At 41.9% G+C, this 22,320-nt stretch overlaps 1 protein-coding gene across 1 annotated transcript in view; it reads right to left on the bottom strand.

Annotated features, from left to right (window-relative positions):
* LOC134791775 (TATA-binding protein-associated factor 172) overlaps positions 1–22,320 on the bottom strand; it is a 64,814-nt gene that overhangs the window by 27,369 nt on the left and 15,125 nt on the right. Inside the window, exons 4-11 of the mRNA XM_063762930.1 lie at positions 15,697–15,831; positions 14,296–14,453; positions 12,476–12,671; positions 11,851–12,059; positions 11,488–11,583; positions 10,801–10,977; positions 10,220–10,399; positions 146–1,617 (exon numbers count right to left, since the gene is read on the bottom strand). Coding sequence (XP_063619000.1) covers positions 146–1,617; positions 10,220–10,399; positions 10,801–10,977; positions 11,488–11,583; positions 11,851–12,059; positions 12,476–12,671; positions 14,296–14,453; positions 15,697–15,831 — 2,623 coding nt within the window. The remainder of the gene's footprint in view (positions 1–145; positions 1,618–10,219; positions 10,400–10,800; positions 10,978–11,487; positions 11,584–11,850; positions 12,060–12,475; positions 12,672–14,295; positions 14,454–15,696; positions 15,832–22,320) is intronic.

Below are 22,320 nucleotides of genomic sequence, written 5' to 3'. Positions count from 1 at the left end.
TATAAATAAATATAATTATTAAGTGGCCATTCGATACGAAGGACTTTCTTTCTCTGATTGACTGATTTCTGTTGATTAAAAAAACTGCAATTATTGCCAAACTGCAAAGTTAGAGGGGAGTCTGTTTAGAAGGCTTCATACTAACCTCAGAAACGCCTTCAAGTTGTGCAATATCTTGTTATTAGGACTAGGCTCGCGGCACACCAGACGCGACGCCAGCGCTGCCAGCGACTCCGCGGACTGCGCCTGCAGTTCCTCCCACATCTCCTTCTTTATGCTCTCCATTAGGGGTCTCACCACTGGGTTCAACTTCTCTGGTAACGAGTTTAGACTAGCACAAGCGCCAGCTAAAGCTGCCTGTACTGAAATGTTTAGAATAGTCTGTTCTGCCGCGCATTGGTTCACGGCGGTTTGGAGATTCTTTCGACGCTCCTCTAACGTCGTAACGACCCGTTTCAGTTTTAGAGACGCCACCATAGGCTCTGTGACTGTTGTCATGTGAATAACTTGCTCGAGACGGATGATGTTGTTGAATTCTTCGCCGTCTACTGGTAGTTTATAGTGTTTCATCATTGCTAGTAAATCTCTAGCTTCTTGAAGTATTCTGTTGCAGTTTAAAGCCACTTCATCGTAGTATAGCGCTTGGTTGAGAGACGAGTGTAAAGTTATTGTTAGTGGGGGTGGAGCTAGTCGACTTATTGGATCGTCGGTGATGTCGTCTCGTTTTTCTCCGAATATCGGAGGGGGAAAGAGATTGTGGTGTAAGGAGCGTCGCGCCCACGCGGAGACTACTAGACCCGCTACCAGCCGCTGCAGCGCGCTCGACGATCTCAAATGCACTAACAATACTTTTACGAAGCAGTCTATAGGGCTTTCGTCTTCAGGTTTGTACTCGATACCGGGAGCCGGTTGTACTAGATAACAGGACAGATATCCTAGTATCTCTGCAGCGAGGCAGCGCGCTCGAGTTACATTCTTATCACGTACGCAGGTAGGTTGAGATTCGCTTCCACCGAGGAACCATTTTTGATTAGGCCTCGCCTCAGGCGGCAAGCCCTCTCCTAATTGGCTCGGTTTTGTCGGTGCCCGCTTTTCTTTAGTTGGCGGCTGAAGTAAAAGATTGGGTGCTATAGGTAATCTGGCCGGCTGCATGGCGAGGCATAGCCAGGTAGCCAGCACCGGGCAGGCAGCAACTAAAACTACTCCTAGCGGCGCGTAGCGGAGGAGATTCTCCCAAACTTGCACGGCGATCATCTGTATATCGCCGACGTGCTCAAACAAAATTCTTTGGTAAACGTGTCTCATAGCCTCTTGTAGTAGTTCAGGGGTCCACATTAAATATTGGACGCCGTTTATTGGTTTCACCTCTCCATTGCTGGACTCGCCGTTGCCATTCGTGTCCGGAGCCTTAACCTCTGTGACTAGCGGTCTCGTGAGAGTCCTCAGTGTTTGGAGGGAAGCTTTTCTGACCGAGCTGGTGGAGTGGTCTAAATACGGCCAAAGCCTTGGCAGTACGTCGGCCAAGTCGATGGGGTGAAGGAGTTTGGCCGCTTGCGGCATGGCCATTAGAGAAGCCAACAATGCCATGTAGGAATTGGCAGGCGAAGCAAGGTCATCCTGAAATGGAAGCTTTATTGTTATATTCATAATTCATAATCATTTTAAAAAAGTCACACAAATACTTCGGTGGGGAGAGTAGCTTTGATTGTTAAGTTTGAGTCTGCTAAATTGGACCAGCAAAGGATTAAAATGTTGTAATAACTCTAAGCATCACCATTTTCACCATCTCACTAACTCAGGATTAACCGGTTAAACCTGGAGTTACCATGGTTACTAGTACAATTTGTGTTTTGTACAATAAAGAGTTTATTCATACATACATACATTAGACACTGGGTTAACGGTTTAACCGGTTAACGGGTTTAACGGGTTAGTGAGATGGTGCAAGTGGCGCTTAAAGTCGGGCCACGTTAAGTTTTCATGTAAATTGCTACGTCAAGTATAGAGCTTCTATTGGATACGTAGGTATGTAATGCATGTAATGCAAGACAGGTTACCTGGTCATGCAGTGTAACGTAGACATTTTCTTAAATTTTAAATTAATATTTTTGGGTTGAATTCCTTTTCTTATTTCGATGATTTTAACAATATCCCAAACTAACTCGATTGGTTGCACTTATTTGCATAATCTGTTGCATTCAGATGCACCTCTTTATGCTTATCTGTTGTCGGGGTTGTCATACGAGTAAAAATAATTAAAACTTGAGATATTTAGGTTGTCACTCCAGGAAAAGTTTGTATGATTTAGATATGTTTTTTAGGTAAGAGAGAATTTAGATGTTAAATAAAACAGGAATTACAGACTCCAAAAAGGGGGCTCTGAAATGAAACTTTATTAGATTTATTGATAAAATATATTTCTTAGGCTCAGGAGTGAATTGTTAAATAAATCAGTCAGAATTTTCGTAGGATTTGTGTCTTCAAGGGATTGGCACCCTACTTTTGTTTTGGCCTTTTGTACTCAACATATGAGGAGGTCATTTTGAGATGACATGCACTTTTGATGTGTGGACCCCTCCGGGGACGCACGCTCGCATGAGTACTATTTGTGGTGAGACCACACATTCGCCATGTTGGTCGAAATGCTGGAAGCAGCTCGAGTCCTTCGGTGTGCTCCACTGAGTAAGTACAAATGGAATTTAGGTGTGATCAACTCCACAATGGCGCGAAACGTTGTGGGTTCGTCCTTAACCAGGTTTTTGGTTCTTTACAGAGTTGACTCCTGCTCGAGGGTTGGGAGTGCTCCGCCAGAAGTCCTAACAGCTTCCAGTGCGGTGAGCTAAATTTCCAATTGTTTCATATTTTCTTTAGCGGCCATTAAGGCGTCGGCTAATGTATCCATTTCTCGGTTTACAGGAGCCGGGAGCTTGTGAATTTTTTTGGAAGAGCTTTCGATTTCTTTTGGAATTCATTTGAAGATGTTTAGAAGTTGTAATATGAGGCTGTGGGATCTGTACCACGCCATCTGCAGCGGCCGGCTCCAACCAGGTTAGCGGCCAGCTTCCCGGGGGAAGGCGAGTTCGCTCCCCGCTGCTGCAGTTCCAGCAGCAGTTTTTGAGGTCGGTCTGTTGCATAACTTTTGAGTGGCATTCGCCACCAACTACAAATTTAAAATGGTTAATTATGATTTAATTTTATTTAGTTTGAAGTTTTGAAAGTTCTGGTGCATAAAACTTAGGTATTTCGAAATTTAGTTTTTTAGTTTTTAATTAATGGGTGTAAACCCTTATAACTAGAACCTGTGAAGCGACCCAGCTTTACCACTGAGCATTTAACAGTAAATGATTAGATTAATAAAGTTTGTTAGATATAAATTTGTTTAATTGTTTCTCCTCCTAGCTTTCCTGCAGCAAGGTTTCCGTTTAGTCTTTTTAATTTATTTTGATTTAATTTTATTTTGTTAACATGGCTGTTTCCATTTTCCACAAGCCGGAGCTTTTCATTTATTATTTTACCCCCTTTCAAAACAGTTGTGTTACAATGGCGCCCAAGGATTTTCATGTTTCTAAATAATTACTTGCTGGAGGAAAAGCCTAGACTTATTTTTATGCACCAGAAAATCATTTTGTTTAACTCACCTTTTGTAGAGTATTTTGTTACATTGCAAAGATGTTTTAGGTATTGCATACCATAATTTGGGCATTTGCCTACATTTCTATTGAATTTTGTGCACAATTACATGTAATTTTTCTGAAAACGATTGAATTTTGTATGACACATTTTGAGGTTATAAAAATTTGCTGACTTGACAGATGTCAAAGCACATGTTGCATTTTTAGTCAATTTGGATACTATTTTGAAGTTTTGACACTAGTATTTCGTTTGGTTTCACATTTAACATTTTAATTTCAATTAAAAATAAAAATGTTGTATTTGATAACATAAAAAAAGAGAACACAATTTTGCCACTTGGGATCACATGTTATATTTGTATTTAGTTTAGAATTTCATATTTTAAGAGAAAGATTTGTGAATTTTAATAGAAACTTGTCACTTTATTATTTTTATATGTTTGCTGGAACTGCACTTTTTTTCAATAGTTTGTATATAAATTTTGTAACTTTTTACACAGAGATTTGTTTTGTATGGTTAAGCCTAAAGGCATAGTAATTTCACCACATACCAAGTATTGTTAAGGAAAACAATAGTTAACACAATTAACATAATTTAATTTCATTTTATTACACAGCACATTTGTTGTAAACATGAAGCACCAGAAATTTCAATGCAGTAGCATATTTAGTATATTAAAGTTGAAACGCACCACTCAATTTCACAGCTTATTGATAATAATTTATTTAGGAAGGTCAATGCCAATCAGGAGCTCATCCTAGGTCCAAGCAGCTGTGGAAGCAGTGTCGGCAATTTTGTTTTTCAGAGCTCTCTGCATAGCCGCAGGGGAACCAGTTTATTATAGAAGTATGGTCTGGCAGTAGTGTCCGGCAAGCTTCTTGTGGTGTTTCATAGTGATTTAAACTTCTGAAAGATTGAAGATATTCTTCTTTGGCGTGCTAGCATATTCAGTTCCAGAACAATTGACATCATTTAATTTTCAAAATTAGCAATTCCTGTGATCCGGCTGTCCAGTTGTGGAAATGGCTTGATGCTTTTTGTTTTTGTAGTGGTAATATATCCAAAGTCAGCACGGTTTTGATGTAATCTGTAACAATTTCACTTAAATTTTGAGGTATGCAATAAATTTTTGGTTAGTTTAGTTCATTTGGCTTTGCATTGACATTTAGTGTTTATTTTGAAGGGAGAGGGATAATCGTGTGAAATAAGATGTCTCCAGATCTCATAATTTAGTGTTTTACCTGTATTTTTGGTAGTTTTCGATTAACTCTGAGTCGAGTTTTGAGTCGCTGAAATCGACATTTATTTAGCGGTTTCGAGTTTTTAATGGTACTCCACACAACTTACGACTTGTGTTTCATATTAAATGGTAATTTTCCAAATATAGAATGGTATTTACAACCAAAATTTTACTCTTGTGATTTAGTTTAAAGTGCAAAGTAATTTTTTAATGCATAAAATTGTTTTTTAGGGTTCCGTACCTCAAAAGGAAAAAACGGAACCCTTATAGGATCACTCGTGCGTCTGTCTGTCTGTCTGTCTGTCTGTCTGTCCGTCTGTCACAGCCGATTTTTTCCGGAACTACTGGACCAATCAAGTTGAAATTTAGTACACATATGTAAGTTTGTGACCCAAATACGGACATGGAACGTAAACAAATGAATTTTAAACATGGGGGCAACTTTTGGGGGGTAAATGAAAAAATGAAAAAAATTTATTTTTCAAACTATATCATGTTACATATCAAATGAAAGAGCTTATTGTAAGGATCTCAAATATATATTTTTTATAATTTTCGAATAAACAGTTTAGAAGTTATTCAAGAAAATAGGCAAAAAATGACCATTCCCCCCCCCCTTATCTCCGAAACTACTAAGTCTTAAATTTTAAAAAAAATACATAAAATAGGTCTATACCTATAGATGACAGGAAAACCTATTAGAAATGTACAGTCAAGCGTGAGTCGCACTTAATTACAGTTTTTGATCCGACCCCTACGGATTTTTTAAAGAGATTTCACTCACGTTTCACATAAAAAATACATTGTTAACAGTGCCGGATTACTTAGAGTTGTAGTTTTCTTAGAGTAATTGGTGATAATTTTCTGATAAGATAATCATTTTAAATATTTAACGGTCTTACCTACTTACGAGTAATTGTAAGGTCAAATTAAAAATAATGTTTAAAAAAATATGTTAAATTGAGAGCTAGCTCAAAGTTTTTTGTGCTCGTCGACTTTAATGGTTGAATTAATAAAGACTTTGTAACCAATAAGCAAAACAAGCACGTGCTTACGGCACCATGTTCAGGGGGGGCACCAAAATGCCAGGTTGAAAAAGGTGAACAAATTTTAAAATTAGGGACAGACACATCGTTTTTACCACACGATTTTTTTAGCTGTCCAAAAGCTAATTTGCAAAAATAATGGCGCGTAATTCTTTGGGAAACAATCGGTCGCAGTAGAAGAGTCGTGATTACATGCATAGATTCGATTTCAACCCACTCTTTTGCGGTTCGGCGTTAGGTCTTATGCGAGGCCTTCTGCCTTACGGCAAAGTTGATCTTCTGCCTTAATTACACTTGGGCGTGGATCCAAATCCAAGCTTTCCTCTTTCGCACCTGGGCCTACTGCCTTTCTCACACTTCGCCAATTCAATTCCAAGCTCTCTGCTTTCTTGCATATTTTATGCATGAAAACAACCTCGCTGAGACCCTTAAATATCGAGCCCTATGCGAAGCTAGGCTGATAGAAAACTGTCCCATCCCTTCTCTGTATGAAATCCTGGATTCGCGCCTGGTTGGGACTATAACTAAAATTGCGTTTTTATATCGAAAAATTTTCGCGCTCGCTTCGCTCGCGTTTTCAATTACTTTATAAGGTGTGATAAAGGTGACATTCGGGTGGCGACTGCAGCAACATTACTCTGTTGCAACGTTACTGCTGCAGTACTGTCAACTTCCGTGATAAAATGATGTGACTGATTTCCATACTAAAAGTAAAAATGTACAACTGTCTATCATATTGCGTTTATATATCGAAAAATTTCCGCGCTCGCTTCGCTCGCGTTTCTATTACTTTCTAAGCTATGATAAAGGTGACATTCGGGTGGCGACTGCAACAGCATTAGGTACTCTGTTGCAACATTACTGCTGCGGCACTGTCAATTTTCGTGATAAAATGATGTGACTGATTTCCATTCTCAGCTGTAATGCGGCAATGAACTTCTCTCAATTTACCAAAAAATCAATGTAATCTTGATGACCCTAGGGAGAGGGGGCACCTAGAAATGCTTAGGGCATCAAAATATCTTAATCCGGCACTGATTGTTAAAAATTGTGTAATATACGGAACCCTTGGAACGCGAGTCCGACTCGCACTTGGCCGGTTTTTAAAACACAGAGACGTCACTAGGGTGCGTTCGGAAACGCGTAATTTTTAGTAATGTTTTCTTTATTTCGTAACGAGTTCGGCGTTTAAAAAAACGCTCGTTTTTTTTTAAAATGTGATTTTGAAATTTGTTTGAATATTGATATTTATTTAGTTAAATACAATATAGTTATTTTGGTTTAGAACGTTACGAGATTTGGTTTTAGTCAGGTTTTAGTACTCAAATTTAATGAGATAAATTAATTTGAAGTAATTTTTTTAATTCGGCCAAGATTTTAGTTTAAAATTTCGTTTTGAGATTTGGCGGGAATTTCGAATAAGGCTCGTGGCATGTTTTGGATTTTGACACAAGTTTTTGGTAGGTTTTCAATGAGGTGGTATTTTCCAAGGCCTCGCCTACACAAGAACGTTTAGTTTCACGGTTGTCTCGTTTGGAGTGTTGGGTATTATGGTAAAATATCCAATCACGACTTTATGCACGGTACGTGGTGAACAGCACTGACTGTATTCACTACAAATTTTGTTCGGGGATGGAAGAACGGGCTTTTTAGGACATATCGACCGCGGTACCCCTTTTGGTTTGGTACCTCTTTTTATCGTGTTGACGATCCAATGTGCCATTTTTGAAGGCGTTGGAACGGCACACGGTGTCTCCGCCACCTTTTTACGCCTGCTACCGCAATGCAAGTCAGCCAAATGGTTGAAGTTTTTTAGGTTTAGTGTGTTTTGAGAGTTTTGGGGAGTTATCCTTGGACGCACGATCCCTCGTCTTGTACCAGTCGTCGTGCCGCCAAGGACGACAAACCACTCACCTGCTATGTAATGTACCTCGTTTTGTTTAAGTATACCATATTTTCATATTTTTTGGTATGTTTTTTTTTTTGATTCCGGAGAGTTGGGGGGGACAGGTGTACCTCACCAACTCAAAGGGCCGTTTTGGATTTTTAGGGTTGTTTGATGATTGTTGTCTACCTGAAGGGTTGGGACAAACCTTAGTGTCCTCAACCGGTAGGGTTGCAACAAAGGTTTTCATTGAAGGCTTATGGTTAGTGGACTATAGGTTTCATTTCGCCCGGTCTAGCTGAGCTTTTTTGAGGAATGCTGAACATCGGTCCTGGCGGTTGGTTTTGGCTTTCTCAGCACAACAAGCTTTTATCGCGTTGTACTGGGAAGGCCAACGGTTTGTTTACGGGTTGGAAGGATAGACGGAGGTTTTTTTCTATGTGCAGTGCAGTTGGCCGCATAGTTTTTTTTTTCACCTTCCGTGGTGTTGACGTGGGTTCGAGATGTTGTTTAGATTTTTTTGTTCGGTCAGAACAGCAGTTTGTTTAGATTGATTAACGTTGGTATGATTTCACTTTTAGATTTTGGGTAGTTTGTTTGAGCATTTTTGGTAAGTTTGAATCTCGAAGTTGCGTCAGACCTTTTGTTGAGATTCTAGGTTTTCTAGATCAGTTTTTTGAGTAGATTAGTTTTCTGGCCCTCATTTTGTGTTAGTGGTGCAAGTCGCTGAGGACAGCGAGCGGTTCACCTACGTTGAACCTTAAAATCGGGGAGGGGGGTATTGTAACGTAGACATTTTCTTAAATTTTAAATTAATATTTTTGGGTTGAATTCCTTTTCTTATTTCGATGATTTTAACAATATCCCAAACTAACTCGATTGGTTGCACTTATTTGCATAATCTGTTGCATTCAGATGCACCTCTTTATGCTTATCTGTTGTCGGGGTTGTCATACGAGTAAAAATAATTAAAACTTGAGATATTTAGGTTGTCACTCCAGGAAAAGTTTGTATGATTTAGATATGTTTTTTAAGTAAGAGAGAATTTAGATGTTAAATAAAACAGGAATTACAGACTCCAAAAAGGGGGCTCTGAAATGAAACTTTATTAGATTTATTGATAAAATATATTTCTTAGGCTCAGGAGTGAATTGTTAAATAAATCAGTCAGAATTTTCGTAGGATTTGTGTCTTCAAGGGATTGGCACCCTACTTTTGTTTTGGCCTTTTGTACTCAACATATGAGGAGGTCATTTTGAGATGACATGCACTTTTGATGTGTGGACTCCTCCGGGGACGCACGCTCGCATGAGTACTATTTGTGGTGAGACCACACATTCGCCATGTTGGTCGAAATGCTGGAAGCAGCTCGAGTCCTTCGGTGTGCTCCACTGAGTAAGTACAAATGGAATTTAGGTGTGATCAACTCCACAATGGCGCGAAACGTTGTGGGTTCGTCCTTAACCAGGTTTTTGGTTCTTTACAGAGTTGACTCCTGCTCGAGGGTTGGGAGTGCTCCGCCAGAAGTCCTAACAGCTTCCAGTGCGGTGAGCTAAATTTCCAATTGTTTCATATTTTCTTTAGCGGCCATTAAGGCGTCGGCTAATGTATCCATTTCTCGGTTTACAGGAGCCGGGAGCTTGTGAATTTTTTTGGAAGAGCTTTCGATTTCTTTTGGAATTCATTTGAAGATGTTTAGAAGTTGTAATATGAGGCTGTGGGATCTGTACCACGCCATCTGCAGCGGCCGGCTCCAACCAGGTTAGCGGCCAGCTTCCCGGGGTAAGGCGAGTTCGCTCCCCGCTGCTGCAGTTCCAGCAGCAGTTTTTGAGGTCGGTCTGTTGCATAACTTTTGAGTGGCATTCGCCACCAACTACAAATTTAAAATGGTTAATTATGATTTAATTTTATTTAGTTTGAAGTTTTGAAAGTTCTGGTGCATAAAACTTAGGTATTTCGAAATTTAGTTTTTTAGTTTTTAATTAATGGGTGTAAACCCTTATAACTAGAACCTGTGAAGCGACCCAGCTTTACCACTGAGCATTTAACAGTAAATGATTAGATTAATAAAGTTTGTTAGATATAAATTTGTTTAATTGTTTCTCCTCCTAGCTTTCCTGCAGCAAGGTTTCCGTTTAGTCTTTTTAATTTATTTTGATTTAATTTTATTTTGTTAACATGGCTGTTTCCATTTTCCACAAGCCGGAGCTTTTCATTTATTATTTTACCCCCTTTCAAAACAGTTGTGTTACAGCAGCAGCTGCCACAGCCGTGCCACGACGGTGGGCAGCACGGCCGCCCTGGCCGCGGCGAGCGCGGCCGCGGCCGGCGCCAGCGCGCCCGCCGCCACGGCCGACACGTCCTCCGCGGGGTCGCTCAGCCCCGATATCAGGTGCTCGATGATAGACAGGCTACCTGGTCATGCAGCAGCTGCCACAGCCGTGCCACGACGGTGGGCAGCACGGCCGCCCTGGCCGCGGCGAGCGCGGCCGCGGCCGGCGCCAGCGCGCCCGCCGCCACGGCCGACACGTCCTCCGCGGGGTCGCTCAGCCCCGATATCAGGTGCTCGATGACGCCGCTGTCGCATGCCACTTCCTGTTGAGAGAAACACGTTGTAAACGATAGTTAAAGGTATCAGGCGGCCTATCATAAGTTGCGTTCTTGCGCGCGAGTCCATATTTGAAGTGGCGCTAGATGTATGGTGTCGCGCGCGAGAATGCAACTCATGCTAGACCAACAGGTGGGTCGACAAAATTTTGGGCGGTATCCTGGTGTACACTGCCCATGGTTTGATTGTTACTTTTATTTTATATGAGGTTGCATTCGGGTAATCATAATTACATTTGTAAACGTTTTCATAAGATGAGATAACATTAAACGTTAACTTTGGCGACCAAAGGGCTAAAATTAAACTCTGACATGCCAGCCGCGTTGAGTCGATACGTTTATCGATCGTTTGATACTATTGGCTTAAAAGGAAAGTGAATAATAGTTACCTGTCTCGCGGCCAGCAGGTACTTGAAGCCGAGCAGCGCCCCGTGGCGCGCCTCCCACTGTTGTTGTGCTGCTAAAGTGGACAGCAGCGCGGCCGCGGCGCGCACGCGTGGCGCTCGCATCTGCGCGAGCGCCACGCCGAGAGTCTGCGCGCATGTCTCACGCACGGGGGCCACCACCTGATAAACATGTAGCTTGTGAAACATTTCAACCTTTTGGGGTACCTACGATTGAAATCCACCAGGACTGGCGATGGCGAATTGGAGCGAGTGGAATTGTAGGCGGCAGCCGACCGCGTCACCGACACTTAGAACATTTTCAATTTTGCTTAAATGAGAGTGTCGTGTCTTCCAACCTCCGTGGCGACCTGACGTAGACCGAATGATTGACTGGCGCGCCACCAAGACTTAAAACATTTTCAATTTTGCTTAAATGAGAGTGTCGTGTCTTCCAACCACCGTGGCGACCTCACGTAGACCGACTGACTGCCTGATATACATTATTAACTACGGACATTAAAATTCAAAATTCGACATAACAATCACAAGGCCGAAAAAGGCAGACGACGACGACAGAGCGTACAGAGAGAGTGAGACGCAATGACATTGGACAAAAAATTGGACAGGTGGAATACCACTCATATATATATAGTCATCCATGCCGTAATAACTCACTCATATGTAACTCACCTGATCTGACACAAAATCGCCAAAACGGTCCAACGCCAGAACGCACAGTAACCTCAGCGCCATATCCTCCAGCCATTCTTGGTGGGCGTCTTCCATCTGAAAACAAAGCATTCGTTCCATGAAAATATTTCAATATTAGACAATAATTGATGGACCTGTGGAGTAGAAGTTACTTTTTCTAATTTTAGTAATATTTTTTCCGGATATTTGCGTTGGATAAAAAATTTCAAGCCTTAAATTCAAATTTCCCATTGAACAACCTGAGTGAATTCGTTTTAGATTTATGGGAGTACTTTATCAAAAACTCTCTGAAGCACGTAATTTGTCACACAGTTGCAGTGTAACTTTGAACAGCGGAGTGACCTGCTGCGGGGTGTCGCCGGCGGCCTGCCCCGCGGAGGCGGCGACGGGCGCGCGCAGCAGCTCGCGCAGCGCCGAGGCGGCGCCGTGGCGCGCCTCCCACGCCGCGCTGAACAGCGTGGCCTGCAGCGCGCCGCACCAGCTCTCCAGCGGCCAGCGAGAGCTAGGGCCCCACGCTCCGGAGCAGTCCGGCACCGCTAGTGACTGCTCCACTGTCAACGAGGGATCAACTATTAGATAAACACGAGTAAAACCCAAAAATCACGTTGAAGACTTGAGACGGACAGACACGACGGAACACGCTTAAGAAATAATCTTCCAAAACGATAATTAAAGAACGTTATAAATCTAGAACAGAGAGTCACGAAAAGATACGGAGGCAAATCACGATTACGGTCAGGCTACTGACTGTTGACTGCAAACCACAAATAGTAAAACTGAAGCATTACGGCCCGGCCACGACATTGCGCGACCGGCGGCGGCAACCATAGGTGGGAACGAAAGGTCCGATCGCTGTCTCTCGCTTCAACCTATGGTTGCCGCCACCGCCGCCGCCGGTAGCGCAATTTCGTGGCCTGGCCGTTAGCTTTATCATACAGATCCCAAGGGCTATTAAACTAATACTCACAGCTAAACTCGTCGATCTCCAACTTGATCTTCTTCCGGTCCGGCTCCACCGGCGGCGTGGGCGGCGCGGGCGGCTCCTCGCAGTCGCGCGACTTCTGTTTACAGAACGCCGCTTGTCGCGCTTTGCGTTTCGCTAAGTTCATCTCGCGAGAGCTGAGCGGCTTGGATGACGATGGGACTAGCTCTTGGACTGGCCTCTGTGAGAAAAGAAAACAAAATAAATTCTTTAAAAATAAGTACCTATCAAGTATTTCTAAAAATGGTGTGACGTAATGCGACATATCCTTTTTTTCTTTTTATATGCCTTCAAACTTTACTATGTTATAAATAAATAAATAAAAAAATAAATAAAAAAATAAAAAAATAAAATGCCTTTTTTTTGAGACAAACAGTCCATATTTTGTTAGTAAGTACATTTTACACTTTAAAACTTATAGCTTTATATGACGTGTTTTTAAGCTAACTTTACAGGTGCACATAAGGACGTGTACACTGTCAGCATGACCGTGTCGGACACGGACATAACAAATTTTGCTCTACGCTAACTATTGAGTTCGTTATGACTCCGATTGTCACCTGTAACTAGTGTTTTTTTATATTATCTTTATTTGCTGTTTAATCAGGTGCGGTGACGTACCCTGATCACTTCAGTCTTGACTGGCGGCGGCTTGGCCGGACAGAGGTCGTCGTTGGTGTACAGCGCGGTGGTCAGGTCCACGCCCAGGCTCGACTCCACCTCCAAGCCGAGGCGGGCGTATATATCTGAGCACAAGTGTGTGACATACCCTGATCACTTCAGTCTTGACTGGCGGCGGCTTGGCCGGACAGAGGTCGTCGTTGGTGTACAGCGCGGTGGTCAGGTCCACGCCCAGGCTCGACTCCACCTCCAAGCCGAGGCGGGCGTATATATCTGAGCACAAGTGTGTGACATACCCTGATCACTTCAGTCTTGACTGGCGGCGGCTTGGCCGGACAGAGGTCGTCGTTGGTGTACAGCGCGGTGGTCAGGTCCACGCCCAGGCTCGACTCCACCTCCAAGCCGAGGCAGGCGTATATATCTGAGCACAAGTGTGTGACATACCCTGATCACTTCAGTCTTGACTGGCGGCGGCTTGGCCGGACAGAGGTCGTCGTTGGTGTACAGCGCGGTGGTCAGGTCCACGCCTAGGCTGGACGCCACCTCCAAGTCGAGGCGGGCGTATATATCTGAGCACAAGTGTGTGACGTACCCTGATCACTTCAGTCTTGACTGGTGGCGGCTTGGCGGGACAGAGGTCGTCGTTGGTGTACAGCGCGGTGGTCAGGTCCACGCCTAGGCTGGACGCCACCTCCAAGCCGAGGCGGGCGTATATATCTGAGCACAAGTGTGTGACGTACCCTGATCACTTCAGTCTTGACTGGTGGCGGCTTGGCGGGACAGAGGTCGTCGTTGGTGTACAGCGCGGTGGTCAGGTCCACGCCCAGGCTGGACGCCACCTCCAAGCCGAGGCGGGCGTATATATCTGAGCACAAGTGTGTGACGTACCCTGATCACTTCAGTCTTGACTGGTGGCGGTTTGGCCGGACAGAGGTCGTCGTTGGTGTACAGCGCGGTGGTCAGGTCCACGCCCAGGCTGGACGCCACCTCCAAGCCGAGGCGGGCGTATATATCTGAGCACAAGTGTGTGACGTACCCTGATCACTTCAGTCTTGACTGGTGGCGGCTTGGCGGGACAGAGGTCGTCGTTGGTGTACAGCGCGGTGGTCAGGTCCACGCCCAGGCTGGACGCCACCTCCAAGCCGAGGCGGGCGTATATATCTGAGCACAAGTGTGTGACGTACCCTGATCACTTCAGTCTTGACTGGTGGCGGTTTGGCGGGACAGAGGTCGTCGTTGGTGTACAGCGCGGTGGTCAGGTCCACGCCCAGGCCGGACGCCACCTCCAAGCCGAGGCGCGCGTTGAGCTGCTGCCGCTGCCGCGACAGACGCTCGTTTATGTCTATGGAAATAAAAAAATGAGTTATCACACTGTATGTGAAGGCATTAAGGTTTCGCCGGACTTCTTAACGACTGACCAGAGGAGAAGAAATTAAGGCATTGCCCAGCAGAGGGCCGTTTTTGGCTTGAAAAAAAAAACCTTAGCTCCAAAGCCTAAAGATCGGTTTTCCTAGGATAGCGGTGCCGTCATATAACGGCCGTCTCCATACTAAATATGGATGTCTTAGTATTTGTATGGAGACGGCCGCTATATGACGGCACCGCTATCCTAGGAAACCAGAGCAAAATAGTCTCAAATATATAATATCCCTATCGTATAAAATATCTTGATCGATTGAATAAACCTAGAGTTTTTCTTAATACAGCATTCTAGAGTCCGTGCGGAAAGAGAAGAGTCGTGGAATGTATGGGGCCCCATACAATACATTCCACGACTCTTCTCTTTCCGAACAGACTCTAAGGCCCGATTGTTTTATCCCCAAGCTACAAGCAAATTACCACTCTATAAAACAGAAAGTAGAGCACGTATCGAGTCAACGTACCAGCAGCATTAAGGGCCTCTTCATCCAGGTCGTACTCGTGGCCCTCCGAGCCCATGAGGTACAAGCAAATTACCACTCTATAGAACAGAAAGTAGAGCACGTATCGAGTCAACGTACCGGCAACATTAAGGGCCTCTTCATCCAGGTCGTACTCGTAGCCCTCCGAGCCCATGAGGTACAAGCAAATTACCACTCTATAGTACAGAAAGTAGAGCACGTATCGAGTCAACGTACCAGCAACATTAAGGGCCTCTTCATCCAGGTCGTACTCGTGGCCCTCCGAGCCCATGAGGTACAAGCAAATGACCACTCTATATAACAGAAAGTCGAACACGTCTCGAGTCAACGTACCAGCAGCATTAAGGGCCTCTTCATCCAGGTCGTACTCGTGGCCCTCCGAGCCCATGAGGTACAAGCAAATAACCACTCTATATAACAGAAAGTAGAACACGTCTCGAGTCAACGTACCAGCAGCATTAAGGGCCTCTTCATCCAGGTCGTACTCGTGGCCCTCCGAGCCCATGAGGTACAAGCAAATGACCACTCTATATAACAAAAAGTAGAACACGTCTCGAGTCAACGTACCAGCAGCATTAAGGGCCTCTTCATCCAGGTCGTACTCGTGGCCCTCCGAGCCCATGAGGTACAAGCAAATGACCACTCTATATAACAAAAAGTAGAACACGTCTCGAGTCAACGTACCAGCAGCATTAAGGGCCTCTTCATCCAGGTCGTACTCGTGGCCCTCCGAGCCCATGAGGTGTGCGCCGTGGCGGAGAACCTTCTCGATGTCGAACGTCTCGCATCGTAGCCGCCCGTCGCAATCCGATTTCTCCTCTATGGACAACAGAATAAACAATGTTTAGAAAAAGGTAACAAACCCCCTTGAAAAGCATGATCCCTTTAATAACTACTCGTACAGTCGCCATTAGATATTCATATATCGGAGCGGCCGAGGTATAGACCCTGTGCATGAACTATAGGGGCAGCATAAGAGCCTTTAGATTTTTGGCGCAAGGCGTAAATGTGTCGTTTATGCGTCCGATGTAGCCCACAAGATGGCAGAACCTACTATACACAAGGAAACGTACCGACAAGAACGGTAGAATGGTAGCACTTGCTTTGGCAATGTACATGTGCACGTATGTTTCCGATTCAGGCTACAAGATGGCAGAACCTCCAACGAGCACGGCCCCTATAGGCGCATTGAAAAAATTGGTGGGCACCTTGGCCGCACCGTTAGGTATATATATCTGATAGCGATTGTACAATACCTATAGGAAAGCTATTAGAGTTTATTACTGTTTGTCTATTTTCTGATTTATTTCTGTTCTGGTATATTTGTTCACATAACGGACCTAGTCAAAGTGTATTCAAACATCTGCTTAGTACCTACTATTATTATATTTAGACCCTTTTATCAATCATTACGCGCAAATGTCAGGAACTAGCCTGACCGACATTCTAGATTAGTTCGAATCGAAGTATTGTTGTATATTCCATTTAAAGCGTAACAAATGGAAAGATCATAAATTTATTAATACAATAATATAAAAAGAAAACATCCTCTGAGTTACATTTAACATTTTGTAATGTAGGTAATGTTATGAAGAAATACCGACTGAAAATCGCGTCGATTCATATCAAAATCCTGCAGAGTTGCAATCAACTTCAAGTCTGTCATTTTAAACATTAAATTGATCTAATATGATTTGAGCACTTAAATTGTTTGGTCAGTGAATAAGTCGCTATAGCTATAAGGTGACCCCTGCGTAGATAAATGAGCCCAAATTGAGGCAGGTGAGTCACGGGACTATATATTCCATTGCTAATAATAGCTCAGTAGCGGCAAGGTCTACTAGTGCTAGTTGCGCTGCGCAATACGTAGAAGACGCGCTACTAAGGGTTGCCATATGTGAAACGTCGACCGGGACAAATTGCTTTTTTTTTACATTTTGGTGTAACGTCGGAAATAGATGCCTCAATCTCACTGTCCATGGCCCTAGATCACGCGGCCGCGATAGGCCTAAGAAGCGCTGGCTGGACGTCGTGACAGCGGACATGGAAGAGAACAATTAATCTCACACCTGAGTGGAGAAGACTGAGCAGGAAAGCGGACCCTGGCGCTAGGCCGGGAAAACGCTAGGTTGAAGAAGAAGATTTTGGTGTAATGTGATATGAAGAATACATAAGCCATACCTTAAAAGAATGTACTATGCAATCACTTTCACAAGGGGACAATTTTCTTACTGGCCGGGACGCCGGGACATCGGGACACCAAGCTTCAAACATGACATGTCATGTTTGGTTTGGGGCATGTTTTTTTAACCAAATATATTTAATTTAATGTTAGTCATGGTTTGAAAGATTGAGTTATAATAAATGAGACCATTATGCGGATACAATACAGAATTACTAGGTTAGGTATATTGATAGCGATATTGTGCATAGAGCCGGCACAATATCGCTATCAATATACCTAACCACTTACAGGAAATCCGGTCGCCCTGGGAATTTTATTTTAATATAATTATAAATGGACGGCTAAAATATAAATAAACCAATTATGCTATATTTTTACTGGAGTAGACTCGCCACCAGCTAAACTATTGTTGATAAGTAATGGAGCAAGTCAAAACTTTTGTTTAAAAAACGAATTTTGTTACGTATAAATACTAATATTTTAGATACTTAAATATGTAGGTATATCATTCATAATCTATTGGACTAGATTATGAATAATAGATTATTTCATTTATTACTATTGTTAGGTATAAAACGAAATGCACAAATGAAAAAACATTTTTTTTTTATCATTCATGTAAAGCATTTACCTATTTTAAGATGTCTGTGACTGAAAACTACCCCAGCGTCAACAAGCATACACCATCAAAAGCCTTGAAAATACTGGGGTATTGCGTGTTTATATTTGTAAGCACCTTCACTTCAACGCATCAATATACATATCTGATGACGACCGACGTAGTTAGTAAGATCCTCTAATTCATCCCGACAGATCTGTCATCCGTATCACTAAAGACATAATCTATGTATAACTCAGAGCTTCCGGCCATCACGTGCAAATGAACCAATTGGAACCCCCGCGTTTGGACCACTATCAACCAATTGTGGGGCTCACAAGGCCGGCTCACTAAGATACGGTTCCAAAAACTTACAGGCGCATACCTGAACATAGAACCGATACAAGTTTGACCTGCGGCCCGCTTCATGAGAGCTTGTAAATTTTGAAAGTCTATTTCTAAACGCCCCAGTACACAGTGGCTAACGATGGGCCATGCGATGCGCGACTGTATCAACACCACGCCACGATTCCTTTGAAGTGGCACACAATGGCGATGGATTGTCATGGATTATTGGACCATCCTTGACCACTGTGTATATGGGGCCTTAAGAGAAGGAGAAATAAAAGTCTCACGTTTTTATATAGCAATTACAGGATATTATATGGGTGATGATACGAATTTTCGTGAATATTCTCTATCTATGGTGACGATTAAACAATTCTTGATGATTTTTTCAATGGTTATATGGAACCAACGGCATCAAAGCAAAACGAAAAATTACTACAGCTCAATTTCGAAATGCTTCATACTAAATGCTGGCTGGTGCTTCCATGTTTCCACTTTTGTCATCCTATTTAGTCATCCCCTACGGGGGTGAAAAGGGGGGTAGAATTACCTAAGGAAATGGGAGATGGAAGTTGCGGGCATAACCAGTTCTGTTATTAATTATGACTTATTAAATTATACAATTATGTCAACATCCTATAGTTCGTTTTTTTAGCATTAGAAAATGACTACGCGATCTTGACGCGTCTTTTAGTTGAAAAACACTTTTTAATATCAGTAACTATTACTTATGAAAGCAAACGAAATGTAAATAATCGTATATGATTCATAATTGTTACATATTTGCCGTGACTTATTTTTCAAAAGTGTTTTTCAATAAAAAGACACGTCAAGATTGTTTACCTTTTTCCTAATGCTAACAAAAACGAACTATAATTGTAAACAATACTCAGGCTGCCTTTTCACTGGCCTCATCACCACCTGAGATGATGATGATGAGAGGAACCAACCAATAGTATTAGTTGTATTCTGACCTGCTAAGCCAAATAGCGCTATCTCAAAAGAAAATTCATACTTTAGTTTCTATAACTGAGAATTCCATTTTCAAAATCATTTGTTTTTGAGATAGCAATATTCGGCTTAGTGTAAGGCCTGAGTGGACGCTCGAAGCGGAGCGGTCGGCGGGGCGTGCATCGTGGCGTCGGGCTCACAAGTGATTTAAGCGTGCACTAAGGCCGCTCCTATACGTTTGCATTTGTTTAACATGCACGCCGCAAGCCCCGCCCCGCTGCACGCTCAACTCGAGCGTCCACTCAGGCCTTACACTTACACTTAGGAGGGCAGTATTCTTCTCATCTCTGTCTTAGTAGAAAGACAGAGTTATACTGGTCACCCTGACGCTATGAGCTCTGTAAGCTGTACGAACAAATAGTGCAGGAGAGATGTAGGTCGCCGGCAGTCAATGCACTAGACGGAAAACAAAAGACGCCTGTTATGCTAAGCATGTTTACAATTTTTATGGTAATGCGTGGCGATAAGCGCTCAACTTGTAGGTATTGGTGTAGGTGACTAACTTATACAATGTATATTCAATCGAGAAATATGTGACAAAGAGATTTTCTCAAGGTCAAGTTCGTATAATCTACAAATCTGTCTGGTTTGGAAAAATGAAGTACACACATATAGTTCGTTTTTTTTAGCATTAGAGAAAGACTACGCGATGTTGACGTGTCTTTTTATTGAAAAACACTTTTGAAAAATAAGTCAGGGCAAATATGTAACAATTATGAATCATATACGATTATTTACATGCTTTGCTTTCATAAGTAATGGTTACTGATTTTTAACCTTTTGAACGCCAAACGGTGCATCCATTTGCCGTGCCATTGACGCCACGGGGGTAAAATTTAGTTTTGTAAATAAATAATGCCAACACAAAAGTGGGGTGTTTTTCAGTAGATTTTCATCAAAAAACGATCGACGTCAGGATCGCGTAGTCTTTTTCTAATGCTAAAAAAACAAACTATACCTACATTTATTAAGCGTTTAAATGTCAAAGATAGATAAATACCTTTTGCATTAGGTATGTACACCAAAAAGAAAATAAATAAAATCCAAAATATCCGAAATCTAACATTAAAATTGGACCTATAAGGTTTTTTTATGGCCCATCCCATGATGCTGCGCTAAGCGTATACAGTTTAACTTAATAGGAAAATAAAATATACAAAACTATTCAACACACAAGATAAAGTATTTTGCAATTCATTTGATTAGAGTTGACCGCAAGCATTAATTAAAAATACACGTGGTAATGAACTATGAGGTTACTCAAAGATATGGTAAATAACAATGAATACAAGGATAACTGTATACGTTTATCAATTACTGAGCCTTCTAGAAACATAGTTGGTTATCGCTGTTTAGTATTAGGTCCTTACCTATGAAATTGGCGTTTTTGTTCATAGATATAAGTCTGATCCTAGTTTTTTTTTTTTTACAAAAGTACATACACAATTACAATAAAACTACAGTGCACTCAATAAACAACGATTTTACATACAATTAATTGTTATTTTTTATTGTTAAGTGTTCAGAATTAAGCCTTGAAAATAGGTCTTTTCATGTGCTGTCGGTTCGAGTATTAAAATTACTTATATTTTTCTAATGGTACCAATTTTCAAGAAATGGAGATATTGAAAACATACCTTAAAGGTGTCAAAAATTACTGGAAAAATTTTGTTTGGTTTGAATTAGCCATCAAAAAAATATCCGCAAAATTAATTGTATGGAAATTCGTGTTTCGTTGAAATTCTCCGAACAAAACGCCAATTTCATAGGTAATGACCTAATATAAGGGACTGTTGTGTACGTTCAGGAACTTCATTAGGTACACAAATCTATCTTAAACTTAGAGCGTCTCTGTTAGCGTTGCTCATTAGGGTGGAGTGAAATTTTTTTTTTCTTTTTTTCAAATTTCCTGTATCATTAATTGATGATACATAGTATAAGAAGTAATTATGCAAAATTTTAGTTTTTTAAATATATATCTTAAGGTGGCGCATTAGGTTTAAAGTTTTGAAATAATGCAATTTTTGACATTCACATATATGATTTATTGAAAACGATATATGGACCCATTTTACAATTTTAATCATAAACTTTACTGAAATCATAATAAACTAGCAAAATAAACTCAAAAAATTACATTTTATTTTTGAAAATCAGTAGTTTCAGGGCGCTCATAAACACGAAAATATTGAGATTTGGTGTCGAAAACGGGTATGTCTTGCCGGGCTTTTATCCTTGTACGAATGAATCCATCTCTAGCTTCTGGTCCACAAACTGCTAACGAAGCCTCCGTTACCAGCTTGACACACCTTTCGACAGCCTGAGTGTGGCAAGGATACTTTTCGAAATCCATCAAAGCTCCTGAAGTAATCAGGTTTGAAATTTCTGTGTCGCTATATTTCATTGTCATAGGAGGTTCTGTAATCTTTCCTTTCGTCCAATCTATTAAATCATAATAAGTAGATGCGTCAGCCCTTAGTTCTAGGAGTCGAAATTAGCAAACCTTCTTTCCTTTGGTCTCTTTTCGTGCTTTTAACACTCTTCGAAGAGCCAGCTCCCTTATGTGAGACGCATCATCTTGCAACATAGCCAGCAACAAATTCTCTGGGTGTGTGAAGAATGAATTTCTTTGAATAGTTTTCAGTGCAATACTTTTCAGGTTATCTGGTAAATACTGACATCTTTCAACCATGTTAAAAACATGAATTGGACCATATTTACATGATGATTTTGTCTTTATGTCGAACCAGGTTGGTGCATAAACTTTCATAATGAAAGTCGCAAGATCCCTCAAATTTTTTGTTGGTTTAGCTGTTCCAATGTATAAACGGAGAATCCTGTTTGCGCAAGTCAACCATCGGGAATGTGCCAGTTTTCCTGGGCCTTTTTGCTAGCTAAGTTGGGCGACACCGAACCAGAAGAAATTGCGGTGCAAATCTCAAACAGATATTTTTGATCAGTACTTAGTAAATTAGGATTCAAAGCTGGCAATTCTGTGGAAATGGCTTCGAATTCCTCCACTTTAAAATCGAGGCACTTAGGTAGCTGTTTTCCTATTTTGCCAGAAAAACTATTAGGGCCTGTTGTTGTGCCATCTAAACTGGAGAATAAATGACGAAGTGGTAATTCATTTGCATGTAACAAGCACCCAAACCATTGCAATGGG

Source organism: Cydia splendana, chromosome 6 (assembly GCF_910591565.1).
Source record: "Cydia splendana chromosome 6, ilCydSple1.2, whole genome shotgun sequence".
NCBI lineage: Eukaryota > Metazoa > Arthropoda > Insecta > Lepidoptera > Tortricidae > Cydia > Cydia splendana.
Note: the sequence above shows the minus strand (reverse complement) of the source record. Positions and strands in the feature narration are given on the sequence as shown.